Source organism: Callospermophilus lateralis, chromosome 3 (genome assembly GCF_048772815.1).
Source record: "Callospermophilus lateralis isolate mCalLat2 chromosome 3, mCalLat2.hap1, whole genome shotgun sequence".
In the NCBI taxonomy this organism is placed as follows: Eukaryota; Metazoa; Chordata; class Mammalia; order Rodentia; family Sciuridae; genus Callospermophilus; species Callospermophilus lateralis.
Genome location: NC_135307.1, coordinates 117,861,999 through 117,874,551, shown reverse-complemented (window position 1 = coordinate 117,874,551; position 12,553 = coordinate 117,861,999). Strand labels below are relative to the sequence as shown.

The window sequence follows — 12,553 nt, the reverse complement described above, 5'->3', positions numbered from 1 at the left end:
TGGCTGCAGTTGTTTCTGTATGGCCACGGAGCATGAATGAGGAGGAATTGGTCCTTTAGAGACTTTGTGTGTGTGTGTTTGTGTAAGTGTGTAAGCCTAGGGGCATTCTACCACTGAGTAGCAGCCCAGCTGTTTTTTTCTTTTTTAAGTTGTCAATAGAGATTTATTTTGTTTATTTATATGTGGTCTTGAGAATTGAACCCATGGTCTCACACATGCTAGGCAAGCATTCTACCGCTGAGCCACAATCACAGCCCCCAGCTTTTGTTTTTTATTTTTTATTTTGTGACAGAGTCTCACTGAGTTATCCAGGCTGGGATTTGGAATCCTGCTTCATTCTCTTGAGTCTCTGGGGGATTACAGGTGTGTGCCACCATATCTGGCACCTTTAGAAACTTTTTTGGAGTTGAATACATATTGGAGTTTTCTAACTTTTAAGTACACACTTTTGTTAGAGAGATTGAATTATATAGGCTAAAGAAAGAGAGGGCATGTGATTCTAAGGAACTCTGTCTCTATTGAAAGAAATTTTAGTGTGACTGTTAGTGACTGGAGTAAAGAAGAAAGGGAATAAATAGTCTTCCATTTAGAGACTACCTTGTGCCAGATACAGTAGTGAATGCTTTCTCGTTCATTGTCTCATTCAGCCTTATCTTTCCAGATGAGGAAATTGATCCCCAGAAGGGTTAAATGACTTGTCCAAATAGCACACAAAAATGAGAAGGATGGGTTCTTTCTGATTCACAAACCCACACTAGATTAATTTTTTGATGGTTCATTAAGTGGCTAAAAACTCAGGAGAAAGTTTTTCATTTATTTCATGAGCAGTTTTCTTAGTTCTGGCTTTTCACTTTCTCTCAAGGTTGTCTTGGAACATAGGATTTAGGTACAACCTGTGAAAGTGAGAGTACCAACACATTCCTTGATCTTTTGGATAGTTAACCCTTTGCCTAAAACTCATCTCCAAATTGTAGCTATTTTTGGGAGTTTGATGTAACACAGAGACCATGTTGTCGGTTTTATTCTCTTTGAAACAATTATTTCAATATCAGTAGATGGATGGTGTCTGCCTGCTTAAACGTACTTCTCTATGTTTTATAGCAGGTTCTCTAGTATTTTTAGCTCCATGATCTTAGTCAGAAAACTTGTTTTTACTTATTTACAGTACTGGGGATTGAACCCAGGGGTGTTCTACCACTGAGCTACACCCCAGCCCTTTTTATTTTAAGGTGGGGTCTCACTAAGTTGCTATGGCTGACCTTGAACTTGTGGTCTTCCTGCTTCGATTCGTGAGTGGCTAGAATTACTTCCTGAGTGTGCCACTGTGTCTGGCTGTTTTTTTAAAAAATACGATTATAGGAGAAGTATCTAATTATAGAGAAGTATGTAATTAAAAATAATTATTTTGTCTATGCTGGGACATATCTTACCTTTGTTGGAAAAGTTGGTTGGAGCAGGTTTGGTAATATTAATTTTTTCTATATATGAATTCAGACCTTTTCTTTTTTTTTTTTTTAATTTGCTTTTTTTTTTTTTAAGTTGTAGATGGACACAGTATCTTTATTTATTTATTTTTATGCGGTGCTGAGGATCAAACCCAGTGCCTCGCATATGCGAGGCAGGCCCCCTACCACTGAGCTACACAGCCCCAGCCCCAGATCTTTTCTTAAAGTAAGACCAAAGCTGTTTAAAACTGTGACCACTCCTTACTTGCCAGGTGTCAGCAACTCATGCTTATCATAAGCCTAGATACACTGAAACCACTGACCTTGAATTGAAATATTTTCTAAGTTGCAACTGATCTTTTGGCCCATTATTTCACCAAGAAAATCAAGGAATATTAATTTGAAGAATTTTACTTATCCCTTCCAAAGAGTATGCTGTTCATTAAAGTTGCTAGGACTTTTTTTCTAGTAACCAGCTGGATTACAAATCCGTCTGTATTCAGTGGTTATGATGTTGAATCCATGTGCAAACAGTGATGGAAATCTGATTAGTTTTCTAGAAAAAGGTTGTTAATGACTCCTTTCAAAGGTCCATCTCTTTCAGAGGGATAGGGATGCAGGAGAGTAACTCAAAGGCTGAAGAGAGCAGGTGGTGTGTATATGTTTGTATCTGTAAATATCACATCAATGTTTACAGTACACTGGACTCTCTTCATGCAAGGCCTGGTCAGGCCAAACCAGGAGGAATTGTTCCCCTGCTTAAGGCCAAGAATAACATCCTGACCAGCAGGGGGACAGAGGTCAGTTCAAGGCAACAGCTCTTGGAAGCTACAGGACATTTAGAACTTTTGAACAACTGAGTTTATTAAAAAAGGAAGGCAGGATGTACTTTGAAGGAAGTATGTGAAACCTGTGTACCTTTTTCTTGGGGCATGGTTTATATATGAAAAATGAAAAGTTCTCTACCACCCCTATCCTACCTAGGCTGGTGGCCATGTTGTTCCCTTCATCCAGGCTGGAGTAGCCAGAACTGGAGTCGGGTAGTGCCATTGCTGTCCCCTCTTGCTTACCCAGACCCTGGCCCTCTTTCTGTTCTTGCACTGCTCTAATGAGCTTGGCACTGTGACAGAACATTTTTGTCCCATAACCTGAGTGAATCTTCCCAACAATCCTACGAGGTAGTGATGCTTGAACTGAACTATTAAGGGTTCTGAAGTCAAAACTTGTAAGATTGGGGCTGGGGATGTGGCTCAAGTGGTAGCATGCTTGCCTAGCATGTGTGGGGCACTGGGTTGAATTCTCAGCATCATATAAAAATAAAATAAAGATATTGTGTCCACCTAAAACTAAAAAATAATTATTAAAAAAACTTGTAAGATTAACTGGCAGGAAAATCATTGCTTTTTAAAGTAATTCTACTGGGAGATGTGGAGGTGGGAAGAGTTCCCCATGAACAGATATAAAACTGATAAGCTTAATGCCCAGCTTTTCCATTCAATAGGTGTGGAATTTTTAAACCAAGATTTTGAGGTGGGTGGTCATTTTGTTACCATGCAGATTTAAGACACAGCTGGTCAAGAGCCATTTGGAAGCCCAAGAACACCATTTTACAGAGGTTCTAGCTGTTGCCTGCTTACTTTTAATGTTGATGATTCACGGAGCTTCCAGAACTTAAATGACTGGAAGAATTCATATTTTCTGCAGATGTAAAAGAGCTGGGAAAGGCTTTCCTTTTGTGATTTTGGGCAACAGGATCAACATAAGTGTGTGGCAGGTATCTATAGAAGAAGTCCAAGTCAGGTGCAGGGACAGTGGCCACCATGTTTACTTTGTAACAAGTACAGAAGATGCCACCAATGTCAGATCACCTGATTCAGACAGACAAGATCAGTATTCACCGGAAGACCAAGTCAAGCTTGTTGATTGTTAGATTGTTGGTGTGTTCTAACCACCTCACATGTCACAAAGTAAACATTAGTGTGGATAAGAGTTTGTAGCAGTGTGTCATCTAATAATAAACTCGGACTAAATGTTTATTACTGCTTCATTAATTGGTGAGAGAAGGGACACATCCATCCTCTTTGGAGGGATCTGTTTACTCAATAATGGCACCTTACATTCATAAATTGTAGCAGTTATCTAATAATGTTTCTTTAAATATGTAAGTTAGAGCTAATAAATGGGACGATCACAGTTTAATATAATTAAAACAAAAAACTTGACTGTTCTAGAAGTTATACTTGGATTGTTTTCCTCCTCTCCCCACCAGAAAATGGAGAACTACTTTTATATTTATGTATTTTTATGTAATTAGTACTCTGTTGTTGATTAGTACTCTGTTGTAATTAGTACTCTGTTGTTGATTTGAGAAAATGAATTCCTAAAGTAATAATGTTAAATATTAAAGCTTAAAATCCAGCTGTGTTTGGGAGTGCACACCTGTAATCCCAGTGAATCAGGAGGCTGAGGAAGGAGGATTACAAATTCGAGACTGGCTTTAGCAATTTAGTGATACCCTAAGCAATTTAGCAAGACCCTGTCTCAAAATAAAAATAAAAAGGGCTAGAGATGTGGTTCAGTGTTAATATATCTTCAGTATCAATCTTCAATATCAAAAAAAAAAAAAAAAAAGCAAAGTAATGCATGCCTGTAATCCTAGCAACTTGAGAGACTGAGGCAGGAGGATCAGGAGTTTGAGGGCAGCCTCAGCAACTTAGTGAGGCCCTAAGCAGCTTAGGGAGGTCTTGTCTGAAAATGAAAAATAAAAGGGATGGAGATGTAGCTCAGTGGTTAAACAAAAACCTCTCCATTCAATCCCTTGTACCCTTCCCCCCAAGAAAAAGAATGAAAAAAAAAATCTAATACCAAAACCCCTCAAATAATTATCTTAACAGTTGGGTATATGATGAGCTCATCTCACCTCCTGGTCATTTAGGTGTTCTGCTTCAACCTGTATACTGATTTATCCCTCCCTTCCTTTCTTCCAGTGAAAAGGATTGAATTTAAGGTCTTGCACACGCTAGTAGGCAAGCACTCTACCATTGAGCCATACCCCAACCTAATTTGTCAATTATTTTTATTAAAGATATTGTATACTTAGCTAAGCAGTGGGGAAAGTATGTTTTATTATTCTGGTACTTTATTCTATAAACAACATCAGATAAGCCCAGTAGAGGACTGGGTTTAAAAGATAATATGTTTATTTGCTATGCACAGTGGTACGTTACTGTAATCCCTGGTCCTTGGGAGACTGAGGCAGAAGTTTTTAGGCCAGTGTTGGCAATTTAGTGAGATCCTGTCTCAGATTATAGCTCAGTGGGAGAGTACTCTGGGGTTCAGACCCATTATAGCCCCAAACATAAAACCCTTTCAAAGTCTTCTGGGAAGCTTTCTGAGGAGTTTTTTTTTCCCCCCTTGGGGTGGGGGTGGCGTGTGGGGGCGTTTACCAAGGATTGAACCCAGGGGTGTTTAACCACTGAATCACATCCCTGGCCCTTTTTATTTTTTATTTTTAGACAAAATCTCACTGCGTTGCTTAGGGCTTCACTAAATTGCTGAGGCTGGCCTTAAACTTTTGATCCTCTGATGAGTTTTGTTACTGGGATCTTTCTGTGCCTACTTCTTTTCCCTTTGGTCTTTCCTCATTTTAATGCTGGGCACTCATCCATGGAGGCATCTTAGATGTTTTCTTGGACAAGATCTAAGTTTGCCCTGTTGTCTTCTCTGGGACTTATTTCTTTCGTCTGACTTCAGCTGACTCTGAGCCAAAATGATCTTCTGAAAGCTTTGCTTCATGACCTTTATTTCTTGACTATTTTCATGTACTTTGCTTGATTGTCTTTGCTGGTTCTTTCCATTTCCAGTGATGTAAATTATATTGCCTTAGTTGTAAAGCTTTAAAGCTTAGGTGCAGCTTCAGGCCTCTTAGACTTTTCCCTAGTTTATATAGTTTCTTTGTCCCTTCCTAGAAATTGAGGGAAGAGTCAGGTGCTTTGTTAGAGGTATTGCTGACTCTCCTGGAATTTTGGTTTGTTAATTGTTTAAATAATATGTAGCAATTTGGATTGTATTTGCAAGGTAGGACTTATTGCCAAGACTCTGAAGTAGGTCATTGCCATTACCCTTTCTCCCCTTATTTTTCAACTCAAAAATTTTGTGAAGAGAGATTGACCTTGTCCATGATCATGTAGTTAAGTTTTTTGTTTTGTTTGGTGGTCCTGGGGATTGAACCTTGGGCCTTGCAAATCACTGAGTAACATCCCCAGCTACTTTAGGTTAATTAAATTAAATTATTTGATTTATTTATTTTGGGGGAAGTACTGGGATTGAATCCAGGGCTGCTGGACCACTGAGCTATGTCCCCAGCCCTTTATTTTTTATTTTGAACAGGATCTTGCTAAGTTGTCCAGAGTGGCCTTGAACTTGTGATCTTCCTGCCTCAGTCTCCGGAGTAGTTGGAATTGCAGACATGTGCCATTGTACCTGACTCGGTTTTAAAATGAAATTCTGAAGCAAACCTCATTTTTGTATTACTTAGACTACCCACCCCCCAAAAAAAACTTGGGATTGAACCCAGGTGTACTCTATCTCTGAGCCACATCTCCATCCCTTTTTAATTTTATTTGAGACAGGGTCTTGTTAAGTTTACCAGGCTGGCCTTGAACTCGGAATCCTTCTGCCTAATCCTCCTGAAAAACTGGGATTACAGGTGTGCAATAGTGCACCCAGCTATTACTTATACGTCTGAGCATTGATATAGCTTAACAAATAGTAGATGCTTAATAACGAATGTTAAATAATAACATCTTAACTTTCAGTTGATTGATAATAGGGATATGATTAAAATTCAGAATTCTCATCAGGTTGATCACATTGTGGATTAACAGCTGAGAAAAGTTTCTAGTGTGAAGGGGCATAATAGCTATGTAGAAAGTCTTTAGCAATTCAGAGAATACATGCTCAAAATCTTGATTCAAATCATTCTAAAATGAAGGAGTAGAAGAGTAGTTTGGCTAGAATGAAAATCAGTTATAATGTAAGGAGAAATAGGACTAAGATCAATTCTAGAAACAGACATATTTCCTGCTTGAGGTCAGACAGCAAAAATGAAAAATCCCTACCCCCCCATTAGTTGCTTTCCCCAAAATCACTATCCAGAGAGGCTAGAGGCTACTAATTATTCTTTGCATCCTAGTGCCCAGTCTTTAGGCTGCAGTGTAAAGCTTGGAAGGTCTTATGGGGTCAGCACAAAGAATAGTTTGGCCTTTTTTTTTTTCTCTCAAATATTTTTAGTTGTAGATGGACACGATGCCTTTATTTTATTTATTTTTATGTGGTGCTTGGGATCGAACCCAGTGCCTCATATGTGCTAGGCAAGCACTCTTCTACTTAGCCACAACCTAGCCCAGTTTGGCCTTTTAATTTAAATTCTTCTTAATAGTTTTGCTGCTGTCAAATAGTTCTGTTAATTCCAAAGCCCAAATTATTTTCTGATTGTTTTGCTGTGTCCAGTTGGCTTGTGGGACCAAAATAGCCTCTAAGTCTGCTATACTACACTACATTATATAATATAATCCCTCAGAGGACCCAGCTACTTTTTTTCCCCCTTAAAAAACAACACAGTCAGGCATGGTGGCACATACCTGTAATCCTAGAAACTATGGAGGATGTTGCAGGAGGATTGCAAGTTCAAAGCCAGTCTCAACAATTTGGAGAGACCCTCAGCAACTTAGAAGGACCCTATCTAGAATATAAAGTACTGGGCATATTGCTCACTGGTATAGCACCCCTGTTTTCAGTCCCCACCAAAACTAAAAAGCAACAACAACAAAAAAAATTGTGATATCTTCTCCGTTCTACCCCACCCTTTGAGACCAATTATTTATATCATTTGGGAGCTCTGATCTCCCCTCATGACTTTTCCATATGCTAAGAAGTCCTGTTCTCTGAACCTAATTCTAGCTTCTTTGTGTTGCATAAATTTTAACTTTATTTGGTTTCAGATCTGATTCTCTCTTGTGTCTTTTCCTGCTCTCTGTAGTAAACTTTGGATATAGTCTTACTTGGGAGAAGAATGATAGCTTTTGCCTATTTGTTTGTTTTTTGGTTCCTTAAATGCCTTTTACTAATTGTTATCACTTTCTTTGTCAAACAGGCCACCAAGCAGTTTTTGGAAGAGATTAACAAGTGGACAGTTCAGTACAACGTTTCCCCACTCTCTTGGAATGTGGCTGTCAAGTTCCTCATGGCCAGGAAGTTTGACGTGCTCCGCGCTGTGGAGTTGTTCCACTCCTACAGAGTATGTGGCTTGGAGTAGACACCTCTATGGTTGGGCTTTGGGCTTTTTCAGTGTTGTTTTCTTTTAAGTATACTGCACACACATTGCTTCTTTAATTGCCCCCTTTTCCTGCCATGAAGTCGATCAATATCTAAGAAGAGAGATACTGTGAGAGCTGACGCTGGGCAGAGCAGCTCCTGGAAACACCACTTATATGCCTAAAGTTTGTTGTAGAACTGGATGGTGCTTTTAATGACTGAAGCTAAGGAGGTAACCTGATATCATCCTGGTAGTGGGATAGTTGTTCACACTTGTTGGAGTTTGAGTCATAGCTCTTCACTTTGGCTACCTGCCCCATTTATTCCACTGGTTTTCATGATCTCTGGGAGTTTGAAAACCTATCATTCAGATGAATGCTGAGCTTAATTTAGGAAGGTAGCCCTAGTCCTGGAAAAGAAGAGTAACTATATTACCTAGGTCTATATCTTAACAGTACCTTTATACAAATCAACCAACATTTTCACTTTTTTAAATTTTTATATATTTTTAAATTTTTTTTGTAGTTGTAGAAGGACAGCATACCTTTATATTTATTTTTATGTGGTGCTGAGTATCAAACCCAGTGCCTCATATGAGCTAGGCAAATGCTCTGCCACTGAGCTACAGCCCCAGCCCCTATTTTTTTGTTTTAAAAGGGCTTAGTCTTTGATTCTGTATTTTTTCATTTTTAAAATTTATTCTAATTAGTTATACATGACAATGGAATGCATTTTGACACATTGTACACAAATGGAACATAACTTCTGATTCCCAATTCTGTGTTTTTATTTGCTTCCTCAGCAGTGTCCTTTAAAGCAATCTATATTTAGGGGCCAGAAAATTGTTCTGAAAAGATATAAAATCTCTATAAATTAAAATATTTGGGATAACAATACTAGAATTAGCTTAGAACTGTGGGTCATTCAGTATATTCAATATTTATAAATTTATTCATTGTATACCTACTATGTTCTAGTTGCAAAGATGACCTTTTTCCCCCACTGTAACGCTGGGGATTGATTGATCCCAGGGCCTTGTTCAAGTGCTCCACTGCTGAGCTACATCCCCAGCCCAAAGATTACTATTTAGAAGGAGAGAGTAAACAATTATAGAAATGTCATGAGAAAGCAGCACTGGGTTCCCTGGGAGCACATTTAGTTAGGCGAGTCAGAAGAGCTTTCCTAACTGAAAGGATTTGTAAACTAAGATCTGAAAGATGAGTAGGAATCAAGCAGATGGAAGAGTGTGGCAGAGAACAGCAAGTTCAAATGTTCAATGGAAAGAAAGAAATTCAGCTGAATCAGAATGTTAAGTAGAAGTTGGGGGGCATGGAAAGAGATTGAGTAGCAGAGATAATTAGGGCCAGATTAGAGAGTGTCTGATTTCTGAAGGGCAGAGAAGTTCACTAAAGGTATAAGCAGTGAAATGAATTAGTCATATTGGTATTTCTGGAAAGATTTTTTCCTCACTGTGCTTTGGAAAATGGAATAAAGGGCTGCACTGTATTAGAGACAGACCAATTGAAAGGCTATTGCACTTACAAGGGCAGATGATTGCAGTATTAATAAGGATAATGTAAGAGGAGGTGGAGAGAAGTGGGAAGACTTATAAGTTACTCAAACTGGTATGAGGAAAGAAGAATCAAGGATTTCAGAGTTTTGACTTGCATGTTGGGGTAAATGGTGGAGGTATTTATTTTACGCTGAAGTGGGTATAGGTGTGTGGAGAGAAGGAGATTTTGAGTTTAGTTTTTCTGTGTTAAGTTTGAAGTGCCTTTGAGATATCCAAATAGACATATCTTTTAGTGGTTGGAATATGAATCTAGGCTTAAGAAAAGAAATCCATACTAGAAATAGAGATCATGGTATGACCAAAGTAGAACTGAATATTGGAGCCTTGGGAATGGATGGAGGTCATATTGGGAAGGTGTGAGGAATGGGAAGATTTATAGGGTTAGAATCTAACCATAGACTTTTTCTTCTTTCTTTGGTACAGTATTATTTTGAAAATTGAGAATGCCTTGGGTAGGTTATAGGTCATGCACTCTCCTGTGATGTCACCACAAATATTGTCTTTACTTGCTGCTTTGTCTCTAAAGGTACTTGAATTTGATTTTAGGGAGAGAGAGGAGAAGAACACAAACAAAACATAGTTATTTTTATTTGCCAGGCACTGAGCTAAATTAAAGCACATAATAATTGCTTTATAAAAATTGGCAAAATGAATAAACCAATGAATGAGTAAATTAATGAATAAATGCTCATATAGCTGGGTATGGTGGCACACAGAATCCTGGCTATAATCATGGCTACTTGGAAAGCTGAGATAGGAGGATTGCAAATTTGATGCCAGCCTCAGTAACTTAGACCCTGTCTCAAGATAAAGAGAGCTGGGGTATAGCTCAGATGTAGAGCACTTGTCCAACATGTGCCAGATCCTGGGTTCCATTTCCAGTACAAAAGAAAGAAAAGCCCACAGAAGAAACTGATAATTGAGTACTTGTCATCATAGTGTGACAAGCTTAGTGAGACACCATTTTAAAATAAAAAAAAAAAATTTTAGAAAAAGGGCTGGGGGTGCTAGGGTTGTGGCTCAGGGGTAGAGTGCTTGCTTAGCATGCATGAGGCACTGGGTTTGATCCTCAGCATCACATAAAAATAAAATAAAGGTATTGTGTCCACTTACAGAAAAGAAAAAGGGCTGGGGATGTAACTCAGTGATAAAGTGCTCTGGGTTCAATCCCCAGTACTGGGGGGAAAAATGGTTTTCAAGTGGAGGGAAGGCTCCTATTTAAGATAGGAGAGGCCTAATCCTGGAAGATGTTTGAAAATGTATGCATCCAGACAATTTCTGGGTCTATATTTCCATGTCTTTGTGTAATGTCAGTGCTGCTGCACTTGATCGTGTATCCTAATGATATGGATTGTTTGGGCTTAGGGAGAGGATTCTTACTGATGGAGAGAAAAATATACTATCTCAGGGAATAATAAGGTAGATTTGGACAGAAGTTCTGATAATGCTAGCTGGCCTGGAAGAAGTGACAAAGGAGTTCATAATTTAGTTTACTTCTGACTTCCCTTAGCTCTAAAATTTGTTGGTTTCATGAAGCTGTCCTGTATGTAAAATATTTTCATATTCATCTTGTTGTGTTTCCTATTTAGGAAACCCGAAGGAAGGAAGGTATTGTGAAGCTGAAACCTCATGAGGAACCTCTCCGTTCTGAGATCCTCAGTGGAAAATTCACCATTTTAGTGAGTCTGTGGACCTACCTTATATTGCCTTGTGACTTCCTTTTATAGCTGTTGACCATTTTGGACTTTGTTCCTAGAAGCTTATCCACAGTCAGGAGCAGATTGTGGAGTAGCCATGCTGTTTGGCACAAAATTATTATAGTAATTGAATTACTAATAAGTATTTACTAGAATTACTTATAGTAGTTGAATCATTGAATTATGGAGAATTGGATATATAGTAAGACTTATAAAAGTTTTTTCATTGGTATGTTAAGATTAGTCAAGGCCTTGAGATGGGTATATAATACATCAGAACACATCCTCCCTTATTTATTGGAAGCTCCCTACTTACAAGAGACCTCTTGGCCTCTTGGATAAGTATATGATGGTACTTTGAAGGAAGTGTGGAAACCATGGTCCTGTTTTATGATTCTCTCCTTCTGATTGCTTGTTTTGTTATCCTGCTTGGGAAATTAGTTACAAAGTAATGCAGAATTATCCTTTGATCACTCTACAGTTGAAGATCAAAGAAAATGTATTTTATTTTCTTACTACAAGAATGTGGTTCAGCAAGTGCTGAGAGAATCAGGCATGGAATGATATTAACATTCTTCCCTCTCCAGAGTGATTGGTGCAAGTCAAGGAAGTATTGCCAGCATCTTTTTTTTATGTATTATATCTTTTATCTGTGTAAGTCTTAGTGATTATTGTGATTTTTCTGTTTGAGTTTTAAGTATTTCTTGTTTCATTTGCTTTAGAATGTTCGGGACCCAACAGGAGCTTCCATTGCCCTCTTTACTGCCAGATTGCATCACCCCCACAAGTCGGTCCAGCATGTGGTACTTCAGGCTCTGTTTTATTTGTTAGACAGAGCTGTGGATAGGTAAGCATTGAAATTTTCTTTTAGGTGGTCTACATCCAGAAGGAAAGTGACAGTTATTGACCTGATTAAATTCACAGTGCCTTCATCATGTTCCTAGGATGTACTCAGGGCAGTACTATGAATATAAAACAACCTATGTTTTTGAGGGTATGGCATGTTTTCAGATAGTATCAGGATTTTAGGTATTATAATTCTATAATTCTATAATATATAATTCTATCACCTTAGCTCTATTTCAGGGTAACAGAAGCTGAGATAGCCAATTATTAGCAATTGAAAATTACTTATTATAAGAGAGAGGGAGGAGGTAATGACTTGTGTTGGTTTTTTTTTTTTTTTTTTTTTTTTGCTCATATCAAAACCCTTTGGGGGGCTGGGGATGTGGCTCAAGCGGTAACACGCTCGCCTGACATGCGTGGGGTGCTGGGTTTGTTCGATCCTCAGCACCACATAAAAATAAAGTAAAGATGTTGTGTCCACTGAAAACTAAAAAATAAAATATTAAAAAATTTTCTCTCTCTCTCTCTTTAAAAAAATAAATAATAAATAAAATAAAACCTTTGGGGCCTCAGTTTTTTTGTCTGTAAAAGACGAATGATACCATTTAGTTCAGGGGGTTTTGAGAATGAACATTCAGGAAGAAGAACCCAAAAGTATAAGGTTAAGCAGAATCATT

At 38.2% G+C, this 12,553-nt stretch overlaps 1 protein-coding gene and 1 pseudogene across 1 annotated transcript in view; both read left to right on the top strand.

The window, feature by feature from the left end:
- Ptpn9 (protein tyrosine phosphatase non-receptor type 9) overlaps positions 1-12,553 on the top strand; it is an 85,981-nt gene that overhangs the window by 28,893 nt on the left and 44,535 nt on the right. Inside the window, exons 2-4 of the mRNA XM_076851129.2 lie at positions 7,600-7,743; positions 10,923-11,012; positions 11,753-11,877. Of these exons, the coding sequence (XP_076707244.1) occupies positions 7,600-7,743; positions 10,923-11,012; positions 11,753-11,877 (359 nt within the window). The remainder of the gene's footprint in view (positions 1-7,599; positions 7,744-10,922; positions 11,013-11,752; positions 11,878-12,553) is intronic.
- Positions 2,834-3,375, top strand: LOC143393497 (ras-related protein Rab-9A-like; annotated as a pseudogene).